The sequence below is a fragment of the Dromaius novaehollandiae genome, chromosome 6, assembly GCF_036370855.1.
Source record: "Dromaius novaehollandiae isolate bDroNov1 chromosome 6, bDroNov1.hap1, whole genome shotgun sequence".
NCBI classification, from domain to species: Eukaryota; Metazoa; Chordata; class Aves; order Casuariiformes; family Dromaiidae; genus Dromaius; species Dromaius novaehollandiae.
In genome coordinates, this window is record NC_088103.1 from 30,178,848 (window position 1) to 30,199,850 (window position 21,003).

Below are 21,003 nucleotides of genomic sequence, written 5' to 3' on the forward strand. Positions count from 1 at the left end.
TTCGTTACTCAGGAAGCACATACCACCCAGGGACGCGGAGGAAGTCCTGTGGAGCCGGGGGCTCCACCACTAGACTCCATCCATCAGCTCAGGGCTACAGAAGGTCCTGGGCACAATGGCAGCGACTCTGCAGCAATGGGCTATCAGCGGGAAGACAACAGCTTCCTATGACGTATTCACTAACTTCAGGGAAGTCATGCATCCAAAACTTCCTGCAGCCTTCAGTTTGCATTTATGTCATTTCTTAAGTGACAAAGATAAAAGCATGGGTGGGAGCGGGGAGCAAGGCTGCTAACAGGAAGAAAACTATTAGAGAAAAATGCTTCATTCCCCTGAATAACTTCTATCCTTCTTCTTCCTTAATGGGATGCAAGAGCAATGACATAGAAGGGGTAAGCTGCAGTTTATAAACATAATAGTCACAAGCATAAACTTCTTCCAATTCAAGAGATTTATTAATTGGGAAATTATTTGGAAGTGAACCTAGTGGCACCTTCCTACCAACAGCTTCTTCTGTGAAAGAATGGAAACCTTCTTCAGACAAGTGCTTTCTTCTGTTAACAGACAATGTTGCAGACAAAACGTTGACTGCTTCATAAATAGTTTCCCAGATACATCGTTCTGGCATTATGGACAGGGTGCAACTGGCACATGCACTTCCAGTACCAAAGATAACAGCCATTTAAATCATGATCTAAAAGGCAATTCCTCTCTTACTATGGGAAGAACTTTCTTTAACAGAAGGGTTTCCTGGAGATGTGAGTAAGGAGTTTTCATCATAACAACAGTTTCGTAGGTTCTGAATGGATTGATGAACTATTTCTAAACCTTGTCTTGTGAAAGTACTGATGATTAAGACGATGAGCTGAAAGCTGATTAATTGTGACATTTGGTAGTATTCAGATATTCAGATTCAGAGGACTTAGACATGTCCTCCTAAAGAATCTTGGCAGGGGCTTCTGCCTACTTTTTTTGTAATACCTGTTTTGATCAACCTCTCCAGTGAAATTTTTAGTAATTTCTATTATGGTAGCATTTAGAAGCTGGAACTCCACCGCATTGTTCTAAGAAATCGAGTGTTTCATCCGCACATGATGAATGAAATCAATAAATGAAATTTCCTGTCTCAGTTCTAAAAATTATCATTCATCTAAAAAAGAAAAACACTCCACCCTTACTCAAATAAGGCTTGCGTTGTGATTCAAAGACTGTTATCTACAGGTCTCTATGTCAGGCTGAGTCAGCACTTCATGAATTCTGCTATTTTCTAAATATGCAGTAGAGATTTCTTGACAAATCATCTAATATCTGGGTATATCTGGTTGGGAAAGTAGAGAACTAAGACAGTTGTATCCCTTAAATGCTAGCTTAAAGAAATAAAAAGAAAAAACTGAATACAGAAAAATGAGCTTGAAGAAATAACAAGTAAATTATTTTCTTGTTTTTAATAAATTCCATGGTTACAGGATTCCTATAGCACTCGTTATTGTAGATCAGGAGATGACATCCATTTGGAACATTATACCTGTCACCACATAGTCCTTATCCTTTCCTCGGAAGAAACTGGTACTGCTTTTCCCATAGATGAGGTAGTACATCTTGTAGATAAATAGCCATATGTACAGGGTTTTATTCAGGTAAGTTACTGATAGGGCTACTCAAATAAATTAACAGCATTAAATTTTTAAAATCTGTTTTTCAGGTATGCTCCCACATCATCAGGATACCATGATCCAGAGTCAAAACGTGGTGGCTATCAGCATGTTATTTGCACTTCTCTGCTGAAAAAGAGCCATTCAGATGTAGAACTGTATACGATCAGATTTGCATTGAATTTGGTGAATGATCTGATGTCCTGGAGAACACACTACATAACACATGTCACCCATGCTCTTAGTTCCTGGCAGTGACAGGGTAGGAATGCCTACTGCCAGGAAATGACTGAGATGCCATCCTGCTTTGATTCTGCAAATCCTTATCAAGACAGTGCATCTAGAGCCATGCTTGTTTTTGAACCTCCTGCTGCTGGTTTCTCTGTATTTGCTTCCAAAGCTTCCTAATTCTTACCAGCTGGCAGGTATAAATCCCATCCAAGTGATGAGCTGGTTTGTTTCTGTGTACAGAGCACTGATTGAGACCTTCCTCACAAGCGCCTGCACACACATAGCTTGTGATCGGAGCCTACTGTGATTACCTACAGGCTTTTCAGAGTCTAGATGAAGAGAAGAGATCAAAAGTAAGAGTTGCCATTGGGGAATGTAAGTTCTTATACACAAATGCTCACATTCACATGAAGAATTCCCATTTATTTGTGAGAATTCTGGATGCTGAAAAGATATTGCATGTTCCCTGCAAGCTGGCTAGCACACATTCACCATGCAGTCATACTGAAATAACTGAACCATTTTGAATGCAGATAGGGATTCCTTACATATAGGCCTGTTACTCCAGTATGATGCAAATACATGAGAAATGCAGCCTTGAATGGTCCCTGTTCTGCTAACAGCTTGCCTCAATACTCCTTCAGCTTTAGTGTGGAATCAATTTATGGAGAAGGAGAAGGTCAGCGGGAGATTTATTTCCTTCCCCAGCACAGTGAGGATCTGTGGCCTGAAATCCAGAGAAGTGCAACTCCCATTTCACTGCTGCCTGAAATCTGAGCTCCTTTCTTTAGCTGAATAAGTGGCACTGGACTGAAAACTAGAGAAGCACAAATCCCATTACATAGCACCCTGAGGCTGGGCTTCATGTTACAGATGCGACATGCTCCTCTGCTTGTTCAGAGAAGCTGGGGAGTGTATGGGGGAAAAGGGGATCAGTAAGCATTGGGAAAGAGCCTCTGTGAAGATAAAAGTCTCAGCAACCACTTCCCTCAGGAAAATATTTTATACTGCTTGCTCATTAACAATGCAAACTGTTGTCTTATGAAAGAGATCCTTACTTTTATCTTTAAACTCTGAAGTTTTTAAGACTTACTCCTAAAGATACTGTTAGGGTTTTCTCTCTCTTGGAAAATCTTGATGGTCTTTCTGGTCAAGACTCTTCTGCAGAGCAGAGACAACGGGTAGGTGTAACCTACTGATTTCAAAGCCCCGGCACTGTAAGGGCTGGCAACTTGTGAGAGAAAGGAAGCCAGAGCACAACTCTAGAGCCCTTACCCTCCAACAACGATAGTGGATGGTTTCGGCAACAGGCTGCAACTTATTCTCTGAGGTCTACAGAAGGGCTCGAGAGTGTTCTCTGCAGGGAATGTAGATGGTGAGAGGTTTAGCGTGCTGCACATTGGGGGAATCGGAAAGAAGCCAGAGCTGAAATGCAGTTACCACAGGAAATGAATTCAAATTAAACACTACAAACAAAATGGCGGGGAAAAGTGAGCTATCGGTCTGCCATTTCTGGCTTTTTGTGGCCTTTTGCCCCACTGGCTGGGATCAAAGCCTAGTGATCTGCCCCACAGTTTCTAGCTACAACAATGACTTACTTCTGAATTGATCAGATGGATGGTATCATCTCTTAATGAGAATGAGAAGCAAAGTTGTGCAGCAGAAGAAAACAGAGGACTATATTAAGACACTATTAAAAATTTTCTCCTTGAAATAAAATTACACCTGTTGCATGCAATACTACAATTAATTTGTATATTAATTGCACTGATTGCATTATGTTTTTATGTCTAATTTACGTCTAACATTAGCAAAATGCTAACAGAAACTGCTGCAAAACATTGAGAATTTCCTCCCACAGGCAGGCAGAATTTATGGACCTTGCTGCTCAAGGAATTTGGTCTCAGACTGGGACACATCCCTAGTGGACTGTAAACTCTATATGGCTGGAGATACTGCTATGATGACTGCTAAACTCTGGAGTTACCAACAACATATGATTATGCTTCACTTCAGAAAGCTGCCCTTGTTGCAGGCCGATTACTGCAAGCAATTGGAGGATATTAACATGCTTAAGTGCCAAACCCCACAGATGAGACACAGTTCTTTTCACCTCTGACAAAATAAGAAAATTCCACAATCATCAAGCCAGTTTGGTACTTGTCTGAGATGAGACAGCAGAGGAAGAACACTGTTGGAAACAGAAGTAGTGCTCATGGCAGAGGAAAACATTAGAAAAAAAGTGAAATGTCTATATTAAAATAAGTCAAATTAAATTTACATCTTATGTTTTAAGTCTTCTTTGCAGACAACGAATGGATTTCATGAACAGGCATCTGCTACCTCCTGGTTGGTTAAGAATCATGCAATTTGCCCTAGGAAAGCAATGATTAACATAAAATACAACAGGACATCTTAGGCTACCAGAAGGTTATCATGCTTGTCCACTGCTCACTACACTGGTTCTTTACTGAATATTGGACAAACTTTAAGACTCAAACCTTTTCCTCACAATGTTTAGGTGTCCAGGACACCCAAGAAATCACCTCTTATTCCAGAACTGTAACCCTAGACTTAAGCACTAAAGAATAGATCATAACCAGGACAAAACTAATTCATGTAGGAGCCTGAGCTTCCTCAGGGACTAATTCAAGTAGAAGGAACTAAAACCTGTTTACTTTTGAAGGTTAATTCCAATTGACCTAGGATCTGAATTGGTAGCAAAATCCCCAAAGTTCATTCCATCTCACTTTGGGCAACTGTGCTATTTACCCAGGTTCCCTATAGAGTCAGTAGCAAGAGATTATCTTCAGAGAGCAATGTAGGTCGCAGGTGGGCTGGGTCATCTTCAAGGGATGCCAGAGAAGATTCCCTTAAAAGCATCACATGCCACTTTGATAATCTCCTTGCCGAGCTGGCCTGCCCCTCAGTGGCTTTAAGTAATGGGGTGAAAGGGTGCATGTAGGCAGATGCACCTCAGGTCATACAGTAAGACAGGTGACAGGAGACATGACACAACTACAGCAGCTCTATAGAACCATGCATCTCTTCAGATTTTCTTAGCAGCTGCTTGTTGCTTTAGTAGCTGCTAAACTAGCTGGAATTGCAAGTTTCTAGATGATCGTGGCTATGTGCTTCTGTATTATTAACCTTATATTGATGTTGTTGTTCTTTCAGTAAACTTTCAGGTAGCTTTCTAGGAAAGCGCTCTATGTTATTCTGAGGTTGTATAGCCACTGCTCATCTTCCCAGGTCTGCAGCACAGTCCACTCTTACCAGCTCTGGGATGACCCTACATGGTTAAACGTATCCTTTGGAAAAAATTCCATTGGCCACTACAAATGCAAAGATTTACAGTGATGTAAAAGCCAAGCGTGTGTTTGACTATGCTTGTTACACACCAGTCAGCATAAAGCAACTGAAATGGACTCTTCCCTTTGCAGTCAATCACTCGCACAGAAAAGACTGTCCAAACATGAAATTATCCTGGATCATTTTTCTAGGTTACTTCATGCAATATATAAGCTTTTAAGTTCTTTAGAAATCGTGGCACTCCCCCTCTTCAAGGACAGATGTTTTCTACCTTATTTTTACCAATAAAAATATACAGCAGAGCACAGTCAAAACATAGGAATTAGAAAGAAGTCTATCCACACAAAAGTTTTCCTTCTGGCAGAAGAAAACAGATTGGAAAACAAGTGAGCCATGTGTGACTGGCCAGGCACATCAAGTAAGTCATGCCTGTAGGATGCTGAGATACCATGGCTATAGGAATAGCACAGAAATTTTTATTCACTAGGACTTTTACAGATTACTAAGCTCCCTTAAGGAGTACGTTACATATTACAAGAAGTAAATGAGGGGATAGTGTAAAGAAAAAGAGGTGGCTCATCAACAGGGACACTGGGAAGTGCCTGCCCTTTCATGATTCCTGGCCCCTTACAGCTTTCTGCTACTAAATACCATTCTCTTTCCATAAGCAACTCCTCATTATGTTCTTATTATGGTTGCTCTTCTAAGTCTGTGAAAGGAGTACCATGATCAGAAGGAAAGAACTGAGCTTGCAGGAAGACAACATGCTGTTCACACATTGCCTAGGGAAAGATGGAGGATCAGGAACTGTTACCATGAAAATATCCGTGGCAATTCTTTTCAAAGCAGCTACCTGTTCCCCCATCCCTTTTCATCAAAGTGCAGTTCTTCCCCCTCCTTCTTCCAAGCTAGTTCCTCCTAAGTCAGTTTATTTCTTTAGTAAAATGTGCTACAATATTCTACTCATTAATCTTACACATTGTCCTTGTACAACATAGAGAGAGTAAGCTGTTGTTGAGATAACTGGCTTCCATTAGCAAGTATGTGATTGGCAGGACGATAAAGTCTTTTCCCTTGCAGGTCAGCTGCTTTTTACGAAGAGGGCAATCCTGCTGATCCATCTTTTAGCTACAGTCTCTCACTGAGTCCCAAATCTCCTGCCTTTTAGCTTTGATACGGTTCAAGCTTTCCCCCTTGTATCAGCCCCTACCTGTCATCAGCTCCTCTGTACCAAACAGCCAATATCAGGAGTTTGACCTCAGGGCACAGTCCGGGTGGGCAGGTAAAACCTGACCACTGGACCTACTTCCTTATCTTTCATATCCTGCAATTCATGAAGAAGTATCAAATTCAAACTAAAAAACAGAAGCATGACCTTTCATAAGAACTTTCTGAAAAAGGCTCTGTTGCCTTGCTAAGTATTCTTGAAAAGAACTGTCATCCACCCTATTAAGATAGAAATGGATCACAAATAAGGAAGGGAGAGAAAATAGTGCAAATCCTTACTAAATGGTAAATGTTGTTTTTAATGTGTACTTGCAATACCTATATGTTTTTGGTGAGGCATGCAAAAATACAGAGCCTCTGTGCTCCAAATAAACTAGAACTGTTCTGCATCTACAAGCCCAACTCACAACCTAATAAAAATAGCTGCCCAAACTTTTGCTGTTTATAAAGTATCTGAAATCAGTTAGATTTCCATGGCAGAGAGTGAAGTGTTACTTGCACCATGACAATTCTAAATATAAGTTGCTAACATAAACTGAGCACTATCATAAGCAACATAATCCCTATTTATGTGACAAGCTCGACAGCTGGTACTTAAAACATACAAAAATATTATTTGTTTCCTGTAGCAAGTATGTACACACCCTGCCCTCCTGCATCGCTGGAAATCACGTTTTCCCTTGAAAGAAACATAGGCTCTGCAAGGATTTATACCACTTAGGAGAATGAAAGAAATGGTGCCAGAATCTCTCAACATCCTTTCCCTACAACTAAATTGGCTTAGTACAAATTGGAAGATGTTTAGTCACTTCTAACAACGATAATAAAAAGAGAATGAAAAAGAATCCAGAAGAGGAAGGCTGCTAGTCAAGGCAAGACTTCTGGTATTTTAAGTTTGGCACAGTATATTTCACACACTGGATTACCGTTTTTGAACTTCGGGAACTCCTAATATACAGGTATCATATTAACAAATCTTATGGACTTGATTCTATATCCTCTTCACTTAGTCCATACTCATCCCATTGTAGACAGTGTTTGCTATGTTATATTCCTGTGAGAATTTAACACAGAACTCTACCTTTTAGCTTTTTCATTGAAAAATACACTTTAATGAAGTCCTTTCTAATTATTAGGAGAAAATGGAACATTATCTACAAAATGCTGTTGCCACAGCTATTTTCCCTTCTGAAATGCCTTTTCATTATCTTGCTGAGAGAATATTATTAAAAGGAAAAACATTCTGACTATATTTGTAATTTGGTATGGAATTCTTTCTGCATTTCTCTTATCTTCCGATGACTCTGGTAGACTCACGATGGTGCTGAAAAATATCACCAAAGCCTGTAGAAAGTTAAAGCCTCTCCATTTGCACTTAATGATTCATTTCATTATTTGAATGACACTGGTACTTGCAATTTTGAGAATAAATAAATCCTTTCTAAAAGCTTACTTTAAGAAAGAAAAGTTTATGAAAATGAATTCTTATGGTTGGACATAATGCCAGAACTTACAAAGAACAGGGAATAGAAATAACTAGGTGAAATTAAGATAAGCTGAAGTTAGGTTGGAAAAACCTTCCTTTTGGCAAGATCTGTGGAAAAGTGCTTCCAATATGAAGGCATTTAATATTAAATTTGACATAGGATAGAGATCAGCCAGTTGGAAAAAAGCTGCTTTCTAACAGTTTAAAAGAATTTTATGTAACAAGTTAAGGAAAGGAAATGCTAAATAATACCATGCCCAATACTACTCTCCAGGGAGCAGTTTTGTAGACAGGATCAATTGCTCAAGATGGAAGCAGGCCAGCACACCAGGGTAACATGTATACTCTTGCAAAAAAGCGTCATAGGATCTTTACAAATTGTCGGGACCACAATTCAACATTATATCCAGTACCAAATCAACCTTATATACAGTACCACCAGTAGCACAGTGCCCCCTAACATCACATCGGGGAAATCGTTTTATACCAAATTACAGGGACTGGTGCCACTAGTAACACTTCAAATAACTGCTGCTTTTCAAAACTAATTACATGGGAATGCTAAAACATGAAAGCTTCTTGAATTTAATAACTTCAGCATTGGTCAAAAGGGGAAATTAGTAGGATAAAAAACAACAACTAGTGTCTTACTTGTCTGAGGTCGATGAAAGCTAACTGCAGGGTGTCTCCCTGGAATCCTGGCACAGGCTCAGAACTAGCAAACACTGCAAGGAAAGGTTAGAAATATTACGGAGGCAGATTTTTGAAAAAACCTAGCAGCAAATCAAGCTTTATGCATTATAAATGCTACCAAACATTAAAATGAAACTATTTTGACAGAAATAAAGAGATTACAGTTACTAATTCACACTGATAAAAAAGCAATAAAATTTTCCCAGCATTTCCCAACTCCATTAATTGCCAATAACAACACACTTAGGCAGGTTTCTCTGGCTTAAAATTCTGAAACAGTAATAATGCTACAACCATAGAAGTTGCCATCTTTTCGTATTTGTGCAGAGGTGAACAATTACTGAAGCATTTTGAAATGATACCAATTCCATGGCTGTCAACATCGTTTTAAACAGCTGCTTTTGTTATAGCATCTGTTCCATAAAAATCCCACCTCTAGCCAAACAGCCATAAAAGACAGACACTAAGGTGAGAGTTAGTTTAATGTGCAGGCCACAGGTGGAAAGTCCTAAGGGCCAAAGTCCGAACAAAGCTGGAATGTCTGTTCATGCCTTTTAACCAGCTTATTGATAATGGACTTCTGCTCTTTATGAACCCTGACAGAGACTGGCAAAATTGGAAAGCAAAAGCATGTTCAAAATACAAAAAATGGTAACATTTATGTCAAGGAAATAAGTCAGCTATTCATTTAAGTTAGGAAACCATCAATAATTGTTGAGCTTGAAAAAATAAGAACTTTTAAGAGCTACTTTTTTCCATAATTTTAATACAGTTTGAAGGTGGCTTAGGAAAAGAGAATCACCTATAATAGCTGAAACCTCACAGACTTCAGTTTCTGTTGTTCAGTAAAACAACAAAATTGGAAATTCATTAAAACTAAGAATCTACAACACGACACATCATAGAAGAACTAATAATCAGGAAATGTCAGAAACTGATGATACAAACAAATAAAAATTACACTCTGGAGAAGGCCAACAGCTCCAGGAAGAAGCAAACGACAGCTCTGCCCAGCAGCCCCCTCCCTCGGGCCACCTCACAGGGCGCTACTGGATCTAGGCTCAGGCAATTTCCTACTTTCTTCTCTGAAAATCACACGAGCAGGAGCTCAGCAAAATTTCCCAGAGAGCTTCAGGATGGACACAAATGCAGCATTTACTGCTGCCGGGACACAAAATGGTCCTTCCTAGCCCCTTTTATAAAGTAAAGCCTTTGGAGCACATCGCATGTCTTCAGCTGCATGGGAGAAAGGGCAGTGCAGGGGAGAAGGGGAGGGAAATGGGCTTGTCTGGTACAACCCAAGTGTTCAAGGGAGGCTATTTCCAGGCACTTTCTCTTCTTAAATGCAAATGGGGGAGCTGATTTTTGAATGTGGGAAAAGGAACCATAGACTAAAAAGCCAGAGGACGATAATGCTTTGACAGTACCTTTATAGGTGCAGATCAGAGACAACAGAGTATATACTTACTACAGAATCAACAGACTCAGATATATTATCAGTGGACACATTAATGGACCCAATCCAGCCCTCTAGACAGCAGCACTGAAGACGCATACGATCAAGGTCTAGGAAGTCATGAGTTGTGCAAAAAAGGTGAAGAGGGAGCTAGCATTCCTTCGCTGTTTCTCACAACACAAGAAGTAAGAGGCAATGAAATAACTGGGCAGGAGTTTACAAAACAAAAGACGGTATTTGTTTGTGCAATACAATACAATTGCAGGACTCATTCTCATGAGGGGTGGCGTGTAGCAAAAGTAGAAATGAAGCAAAAAATACAAACATAGAAAAATAAATGGAATACAGGCACTTTGGTAGTGATTAAACATAATGGTCTGAACGCATCTGCTCATTAAAACCCTAAGCTACAGCTTGCTGGAAGCTCAATATGCAATGGGAAGGACCACTCAATTTACAGCCCAGTGTTTTATGTTCTTCCCTAAATAGCTGCTGATCACTGCTGGAGACAGGATACTTGGCTAGAGGGATGTTTAGCCTCACTCAGTGCACTAGTTCTCAGCTTCTTATCCCAGTCACACATTTGCAACAGAGAGGCTTGCAGAAACACCCACTGCCACTCATGCCCACTTAAGATAGACATTCTACTTTAAAAGGGTTTAAGAGAAATTTCCGTATGCTTTTCTGATAGAACACTTAATAAAATAAAGTAAGTATTGCTGTAATAGTTTCAGAGAGGTATCATTTGAGGTACTGAAAGCTAATCTTTTTTCCCAAGATTGAGAAATGGGTAAGTCAATGGTAGAGCTGCAGAGGAAAAACTGAACATATGTCTCCAAAAAATTCCCACATCCAGTGTCTAACTCTGTTGTGCACAAGGACTCCTAATAGGGTTTAAAAGTAATGTGAAAAACTTATTTTTTTTTTAATAGTTAGCTAGAAAATATGGATCATCAGGTGAAAGCAATATCCAGAAATAATTTGGTGTCTGAAATAACATGATGGTAAAGTCATGTCATGGGCAGTCATTACTTCTGAATGTATGGTTTCCATTTAAAGCAGTCTATTGAATTTGCAGAGACTATTCACAGGTCTAAAAATGATTATGTGGAATGCAATCGTAAACCAAAACAGTAAAGATTCTTGCTTGACTGGGTACAAGAAGCTACTAGTATCTTAGAATATCTAAGAATATCTTCATATCTAATTACAAATGAATATAGTACTGCTGTAGCAACTTTACTGGTAGAGGCTCAGTTTATTATTTGCATTACAGTACTGCAAATATTTTTTGGACAATCACATAACCTGAGAGTGAATTAAGGTGGAATATTGCTCGATTTTCCACCACCTAAAGTAATAAGAGATAGCAATCAAATGTCTTATGGAAAACAGCATTGTGCCACAGCCAAGTATTGGTAACAGTTGGCAAATGCTCACTGGTTACTTTATTTAGGTCTGAATTATAAATTATTTGTTTTTTTTCTACATTACAAGTAACACCAACTTGCCAGGGAAGTTTTCAGAGAGTTTGGATCCACCACATGAACATTTTCTAAATGAAAAAGAAGTGAGATAAAAACCATAGAGAAAGGATATCCTAAACCCAACTGTTTAAAAACAGAGAATTTGTTTAATGATACACTTTTAAAAAGCAACAAAGAGAAAACACTGCCTGCACAACTGCCAGCCTGCAGAAGCACAGAAAATCTCCAGGCCTGTGACAGCACACTTCTTCCCAACTCCCTGGTCTAAGGACGAGACTCCCCCCCGGCTCTCTTGTGCAGGCATTTCCCGTCCACTGGGACTGCTCTTTCTTCAGAGAGAGACCTTTGATTCTGGCCTGTGTCAAACACAGTGTTTAAAATACGGGAGTGTCATCCTGTATTAGGGAATTCTCTGCAAAGCCCCATAACAAACCACTAAAAACCCATACCTGGGTTACAGCTATGGCAGCCCACTAGTAGAAATGGTTTGCGTGGTTCTACAAAGGGGCTTTTTAAATCCCCCGAACAAGGGAGGAGAGCCTGCACTATCCTTGCAAGGTAAGGCCTACCTGTACCTGATCCTGCACGACTTTCCGTTCATACACCGTACACTGAAATCAGCTTCTCCCACTTGAATTTGAGTCACTCCAGTCACTCCGTAATGGTATCACTGGGAGAAGGAAGTACGAGGGCAAATGAATGGCGAGGGGGCTGTTAAATGTGTACGGAGACTAGGAGCAAACCTTTTCAAATAGCTATTCTCACTTTACACATTGGGAGGTACTTTCCTATAGTGGGATACATTTGCTTATCACAGGGCAAATATCTGCCTCCTTTCTGCAGCTTGTCTGGCTACTCTAGCTTGGAATTCATCCTAATGTATTAGATAATATGAAATTATTTTATTCCTTTACAAAGTACCTACTACCAGGGCAGCTATAAAGCAAGAAACATTCAAGGCACCAAAATTAATTTTTATATATGCTCCATACACTTTACTCTCAATTTTATATTATAAATACATTTACAACACGGGGGGCAATCATTATAGCATAAGCATTTATTCTCACATTTGGTGTCAGTTTTGACAGGTGACTACAGTAGAATTTGTTTCATTATTTTAATTCCATGAGTTCAAAGGGCAAAAAGATAATCTACTTATGGCAAGGGTCAGACAGTTTTTTCCCCCCACTCAGGGCTTTTAAGTTGTGCTAACAATTTTACAAGGCTAATTAAATATTTTCTACAGCACAGCATTTTAGGAAGATATTATAAGAACAGGATTAGCATTCTTAATGTCTTTGTCCTAAGGGTCCTTTTCAAGATAGTAATGAAACACTGTCATACTTCTATCTTTTAAAATATCCATTCTCTACATTCATGGTAGGCTTAAAGAGGATTTGGGTGGTGGGGGAGCTGGTTGTTTGCTTGTTTTAATGTGCATAACAACATTCAGGAATTTTACAATATATGAGAGTGCAAGTTCAAAGATCATCATTAACTAGTTTTGTGCAGGGACAAACAACTAACTTGCTCCATAGTTTGTGACAGACTTCTATGTTTTCAGAAAAAATAGGCTGAAAATATGCATTACACAAATCTGACATTCACAAGGCTTTTGTTAACATGTTTTCCTGCACTCCATTGGTATAGCGTATTCCTTTTCCATGCATATAGATAGGATCTTTGACAGAATATGTGTCCACAATATGCTTGATCTCTTCATTATTCAACAGAGAAATTAGGAATTTAGGGAAAGTAGGATCCAACAATAAAAAGATGTTATAACAAAAAGAGGCTGGGAGGTAACACATACACAAGAATGGTAAATTTAATCACTGCAAGGATGACTTTAGTCCATTTTCTTTTGAATAATTCACTTTGGTCTTTTAATTACATTTTTTAGATAGGATATATGTGAACTGATGTATATATGCATTATGCATATCTTCAGAAAATGGAATGTTAAAATGGAATTTAAGACATCTGTAACTGCAGATGATACTGAATTTCTATGTACTTCTATCAAATTATTAGCAGGTCTCTTCTTCATTTTATTCTCTCAAAATGCAATCTTTTAGCAATCCCTAAAAACATGCAATTGCCCACGATTACCTCTCTGTTGGTCTGGGTTTGCTTTCTAAGAAGTACTTTGCAGCTCAGTGGAAGAGACTGAAATTAAGAGTCCAGACTTGGGATCAGAAGCTAAACTAGCAGTTTTTCTTCCCCTTCCTAACATGGATTCTTGACTCAAAGTCAGGACAGCAAAGCTGCAAATGTATTTTTCAATGAAAAGCAGAGTCAGGTGACTGCCACAGCAGCCCCTGGCCACTTTGCAGCCCGGCTGGGTGCTCCAGCTGTGCAAACACACCGGGGGAGCCTTGCTGAGGGGCTGCCAGCTGGCCCGGAGGCAGCCCTCAGCTCCGCCACGGCATCTCCCCGTCCCCTCGCTCCCGTGCGGCCATATGTGGCTGCCAGATGAAGGATGGTCCAAAGTGAGCTAAGGCAACCTGACTTTCCAGATGGGAGACGAGGCAGGTGAAGTGAGGGCCTCTGCAGAAGAAGAGTGGGCCCTTTCAAGGAAAACCAGGATTTGGGTACCTCAGCTTAAGGCATGCCCGCCCGTGTGAGATCACCTTTCTGTGTGCTCAGCAGAGAGGATCCGGGTCAAGATTACCTCTTGCTCTTGGATACAGCAACTCTCAGGGAACCCAGTGCGTCAAAACGGAGGGACTGGCAGAAGCCCTACGCTGGACTAGTCAGGAGGGCATACTGAGTCCGGCTTTGCACTAATTCGGTGCTAAGCCATGCTGTTCCAGGACTTCTCTCACCCTGCTTTATGGGCAGGGCTCAAACCTTTGCATCCTTGCACAGATCCATGTCTAGACGAGGCAGGATGCCTACTAAACCTTACCTTCTTCTGCCACTTAATCCTGTCTCACAATTCAAGTGCATTAAAATCGGACATAAATTACAAAAATTTTAGTAATTTTTTCAGCCACTAGGATTTATGAACCGGTTACTACTTAATAAGTAAAATGCTGATATAAGGCATCTAGATCTGGATGGCGTTTTAAATTAAAACTCTATGTCCCCTTAAACTTGTATTCTGAACTTTAAAGATTATAACAAACAGATGAGGAAATCTAAATTCATATTAATATGAAGAAAGGTCTTTCTGGGTACGTCACCACCACCCAAAAAAGATTATTTTCTTTTTCTGCGGAAGCAGAAAACATAAGTATCTATTATTCCTATGGAGAAGGAGCCCACATATTTTTGGATGGTCAGATCTCTTCAACAAAACAACTCAATAATAATATGGGATCTTCAAGCATATTGTCTGAGCCAGAGAAAAATATACAATTACTATTTAACACAACATTTTACTTAAAATCTTCTTGATTTAGAAGCTATATCAAGCAACATATAGCATTTTACTAGTACATTTCTGTGAAAATCAAAAAGATACCACATAAAAGAACACTTAGTTACTAAATATTGTACCAGTAGCATAATATGCTCAATATCTGGGTATTATATTATTCTATTATTCTATTTTGTTCTCTTCACAGACTCAATATAGATAAAAATATTTTCAAATTTAAAATATTTTCCAGATATTTGGAAAGTTTTAGAGTTGCACTAGCATGGAAAGCTATACTAGAATATAATACATAAAACACTATGTACATGTTATAGAGCTAAAAATAGAGATCACATGATTACTATTCTATTTTACTTCAATAAACATACAGGAAAGATTTCAAGCATTATCATGCCAGACAATTTCAAACACAGTAGCTAGTTTCATAAAGGTATGATATACATAAAATGATACATTTTATAAATAAAATTATGTATCTGCGTTTATGTTTATATAGATATATATTATTAAATACACTTAATGATGAATTAGTCTGTTAAATAAATATACACACAATACATTAAACATTATCAGTAACAGTCTACTACTACTATCAAAGTTCAGAGGCTCATTGCCAATGGATTTGGGGCTCCCTAACACAACTAGGCGGCATTCCCCAAGTGATCTCTGTCCCCGAGAAGCTCGCTTCCTCTTATTTACACCTTGCTTCTCATGAAGAGAGAAGCAACAACCCACATCGAAATTTCACCTTCAAGAAACGGCAAGTGCCTCCCTTCCCCAAACCACATCCTTCCTCAGGACGCTGAAATCCAATGTTCAAGCAACGTGCTGTTCTCTGAGTTTTGTTCAGTGAGACCTCGTAAGCTCTATTTCTCTGAGTACTCCTGTAAGAATCTCAATCATACTAGCGGGAGATCACCACTGAGAAAGAATGGTGTAAAATACAGAGGTAAAACACTGCTCTATGTTATAAAACACATTGAGAGCATAGAGAAATACTTCAATTAAAAAGGGACAACCTGGAATCAAACTTAGTTTTTGGAACGTTTGGAAGAGTCTTAGAAGCAGAGCAACTAAAACCTGCCTTCTCTAACATGGAGAAGACCATCACTATTGCTTTTTCTATCATCAGAGAAGACCTCCTGATCTTATTCTCTAGCAAAATTATCAGACAGTATCTTCCAGATTTGCTGCTCCGCCTCTTAACGTTAGGTAGTTTGTGCAGAAATGCAGTGCAGGATAAAGAAATCCCAGAGTACACCACAAGATCACCTCTTTCCCTTCTCCACCACTACTTCCATTTCATGGAAGTCCACTTAACATTCTACCTGTTTGCTATGACTCCAGGATATCAGGACTTACTGACTTAACAGTTCATTAACAGATTGTTGGGTTGTTTGTTGGATTATTGATTGGTTTTTAATGGAAAAAGATTTGACAAGTAATCACATTTTACTGCTGTTATTTGTATCTCCTCCATTTCATGCTGGGAAGAATAAAAATGCAGAATTAAAAATCAAATAAATACCTTGAATATTGCCAAGAATTTTTAAAAATATATCTTCAAATATTCATTACTTTCTGCATTTCACACAACTGCTTAGTTCAAAATGCATCTGAGTACACTCCACTCTATCAGGAAAATGTCAAATACACGTATACAATACAGTAGGAAGCTACTCAACATTTGTGAATTATTTGCACACCCTGAGCGCTAATTGAACTGTCACTGTCGTATCCATTAATCCCAAAACGTCAAAGAAGAAAGCTGGAGGAGGGTGATGAGCAAGAACATAAATCACAGGCATCACAGTGATGCCTGGAATGTGCCTGTGGTGGACCTTATGAATGAAACTGCAACAGCAAAGCAATCTCTAGGCAAAATCCTGTGCCAACCCCTTACTCCACAGATTGTAAGATGTTATTTGTTGTAACATACCATTGTGACAAGCTTCAATAATTATACTTAAACTCCTCAAAGGGCTTCTGTGCAAAACCAAAATTTTTCTAACATGCTTTAAAAGCTTTGTAGAAAGAAAAGGAGTTAGTTCGTGATACTTGCAGTTGTACAGCCCATGCTATAAGTTATGCAATGGTTGAAAGAATGCAGTTTTTCAGTCTTTACTAAGTTGCTACCTTTTCTGAAACTTCCTCATTTTGGCCCAAGGTTTCCATGCCCTGCCTGGGGCAGGCCCTGCCTTTTTGGGGGAGAGAAACTGAAATTAAAAAAAAAAATCCCTTTAACCAATTTCCAGATATGACAAAATGAAAAAAATCATACTTCCTCCCTCTATAGTTTTTATTGAGTCTTTGAAAGAACAAGCAAAAATTGGAACATTTCCCACAAGTGCAAGATAAATATCTCATAGGGGATTTTGACTGACAAATATTTGAAGGATAATGCTTAGCTAGGATTATTATGGCAAATAATGATGGGAATTAGTTTAGAGATGGAAAAAAGGAACATTTAATTATACTCCCCTCAAAAATAAAATAAAAACAAAATCTACACTGCACGAGAATGCCATGTTAGACATCCCGTGCTTGTCCTGTGCAAACTGCTACTTCTGTAGTCACAGCCCAGCATGTGTATGTGCTGCTCACACCCTGGAAACAGCATGTGGTGTTAGAGCAATGCTGATGCTGGACTAATTGGCAGTCCTGTCAGCAGTTAATAGTGTTTCTGCTTCTAGCTGTAGCTCCTCTGGCATTAGACTCAGTATCTACGCACTCCACTGCTTCGTACTGTGCTGTAGACTTCATTCAGAGAACGATTTTGGGGAACAGAAGATGACTGAGCTAAATAGAACAAAACATGTTTTCTTACACAAGGTTATTTTTTTTCCTCTCAAAATAATGAAATGTTATCATGTTACATTATACTAAACTCTACTAAGGTCCCTTCATTGGTTGACATTTCTGGTGTACAGCAACCAAGGATGGCAGAAAGACTGATAATGAAAACTACAATTGTAAGTAATAGGGCAAAGCAGGAGAAGGGAGGAGTCTGGAAACACCCCAGGGACCAGGCAAAAGCTGGACTTTTGGGGCCTTCTCATTACTTTGCTGTGAGAACAGGGTCCGTGAAAGTCACCTGCAAAGCGAGCATTCTATCCCCCCTATTGCTAGAAATCCCTGAGTGACAGTGAATTGGTTAATCTATAAAGAGTAGTGAAGTACAGTGTTGTGCAGAGATAGTATTTCAGATCTTAGAAGCAGAATACTACAGCGTGGGCAAGCTTTCTCCACTGTCTGTCATGCCCTTTGTTCAGCAGGCAGATGCCTGTGTAGTGGATGAACAGATTCAGGTTGTCTGGATGACTGATTCTGGTGTCAATATTATGAACATTACGGCATTTCTGTTTTTACAGCTGGGATCTTTTCTAAATCTGGGAAATTATACAAATTCACACGCAGACAGCGCTACCCACATACTTGAAAAGAACACTATTAAAGTGCAATATCGAGCATGCTAAACGTAAAACGTCAAAATACGGTCTGTATACCTCTATCCAGGCAGCTTTTGCAATCACACCATGAAACAAACTATAATGTCATGATCACAAACACTTCTCCAAACAGACTCTGACAATCCTGACAGTTCATTCCATGCACTGAAAGGGCTTCAGGCTTTATAACGAAGGACTATCAGAAAGACGCCTGCTTTACCTGTTACTGATTTTAGATGCAATGTAACTAATAGGGCAAAAGGAAAGACATGCCTATGGGTGAAAGAGTAAAATACACCCCTTAACTCTATCCCTGGTCTTCCACAAGGATCCTTTGTGATGCTAACCAGACTGCTTAAAACCAGGTTTCCATGCGTGGTTGCTTAATGAGTAGTCCATTTTTTCCTGTGTTCAAACGTGAAACCTTAAGATATGACTAGCAGAACTGCCATCTTTTTCAGTAATCACCAAAACCAGTGAAATCTGTGCTTCAAATACATAAAAGGAAAGATGCTTAGAAAAAAGGTATAAGAATCTAAAAATAGGCATTAAAAACCTCCAGTAAGTCTGTTCTCTGTATCTCAGTCATCAAGTACAAAAACAAGCATAAAACCTACTCATATCACAGCAATGTTATGAAAGTATCTTCTTTAATACAGATGAAGAGCTCATTCTACAGTGGTGAGTTTCATATAACACATGAGAAAATTAATTTTGCCTTCAGTGCTGGATTCAACCAGTTTTATAAAATAATTCTGAGGCCGTATTTTGAACAGCGAGACTAAAAATCAGATGATTTTAAATGGGTACTACTACTCTGCACAGTGAGCAAGGCAGTAGTTCTAGGAGGAAGGAAACCCTATGTAATGGTATAATTAAAATTTTCATCAAAATAAATAAACTCAAGAGGAAAAATTAAAATTACACAGACATTTGACCTTTTTTGTGCTCAACTATAAAACCATAGTTTTTAAGTACTGTTTGGCGGCAATTTTATACTAGACTATCGTCTTTTTACTGGACATAGTGATCATGAAGTCTTTAGCAGTAACAACAGATATACATTTCAATCAGACATATAAATTTTAAGAACAGTTTCATCAAAAACTTTCCCAGAAATGTTAATATACTTCATCATATGTACTTCTACAGTAAGTTGCAGTGTAATAAAATTATATTAAAAAGACAAATGTTAGTAGATTATGGAAAAGGATCACCATATAGCTTACATTAAAGAATTTTTTGCAACGTTAAGACAGATACAGATAGGAATACTGGAACATCTACTTACATTCACACTGTATCACATCTAAATTAAACTGCTGAATTGCTCCCATGCTTATTTGTTTTAATTCAGTGTCCAGTAGCATCTGCATTAGGGATGTTGAAAGATGCTGGCAGGCTGACATGCAAGCTGTCTGGGCCACTTTTCCCTAATAGAAAGACCAACAAATTTTAGGATAGAAGCAAATGATATGCCACTAAAGAACAGCTTATCTGATGTAATTTTATTATACACTCAAAGTTTTAATGATGCAGCACTTAGATTAGAAGAAGAATGATCAGACTTTCTGTTATTTCTTTGACGTGTTAGCTTTGACTATATTACATCAACTGGGGAGTTGAAATTAAATATATATTAAAACAATTACTGCTATTTCTTCCAGATTTACATCCAATGGTCTTCAAAAATACAAATACATTTCCCAATATGAAAGAGCATAATGACAATGTAAGTTGCTGAAGCATGTGAACAGCTTTGTGGATTTCTCCTACCTGAACAGAATGAAAGCAAGAGTGGAAATCAACATGCTGCATATGTTTAACAACAGTCAGTGTAAAAAAAAAAAAAAAACTTTATATAAAACAAAACCATTGCTTTCAGTTAAGATATTTCTTATAACAGCTTGTGCTAGTTATTGACACCTTAGTTGTTAGTATTGCACCTCAAAACTTGTTGCTAAATTATTTAAAATATTCATGCTTATCCTGTGTCTTTTCAGGTGCTTAATAAGTCAGTGCAGTCACTAATCAACTACTTACAAAATGAAATGCAGCCCTCTGCTGTACAAAATAGAAATAATTTTCTTATCGCAATCTAGTTATTAACATTCCTCTTCACAATGTATATGACTGAAACAAATACTTTTCCAAAACTGAGATCAATAAAACAAAGCATGAAATCAGATACTAATTTGCTAAATTACTAAAATTTAATACAGAAGATTAAAAAAATGGAAATACTACTATATAAGGCAAACCAATGAAGACCAGAGACCTGATTAGATGGCAACATTCGATTCATAGTGCTATAGTCTTTTAGAGCATAGAGATCTTGGCTTTTCAATGCAGTTATATGATTCTCTGTCTCTTTAGTCACCATGCTTTTCAACTGAGTTATACGTTACAATATATATTGATACACAGGTAATTATTAATATGCTTATATGAAAGAAATCATAATTATGTAATATACCTACGGGAGCGCAAACCACTATCATTGTACTTATATGCATCAGTAAAGTGATGAAGCCTGTTCTCTAAAGCAATGGTTCCCCAGCTGTTTTCTGCAAAGTCAGGATGATCAACGACTCACAGAAACACATATAAGCAATGATTTCA

At 38.5% G+C, this 21,003-nt stretch overlaps 1 protein-coding gene across 9 annotated transcripts in view; it reads right to left on the bottom strand.

Moving 5' to 3' along the window:
- EXOC6 (exocyst complex component 6) overlaps positions 1-21,003 on the bottom strand; it is a 110,591-nt gene that overhangs the window by 17,673 nt on the left and 71,915 nt on the right. For all 9 annotated transcript variants that reach the window (XM_064514048.1, XM_026094100.2, XM_064514046.1 and 6 more), the window contains 2 exons: positions 19,673-19,814; positions 8,560-8,633 (listed from right to left, as the gene is read on the bottom strand). In XM_064514048.1, coding sequence (XP_064370118.1) covers positions 8,560-8,633; positions 19,673-19,814 — 216 coding nt within the window. The remainder of the gene's footprint in view (positions 1-8,559; positions 8,634-19,672; positions 19,815-21,003) is intronic.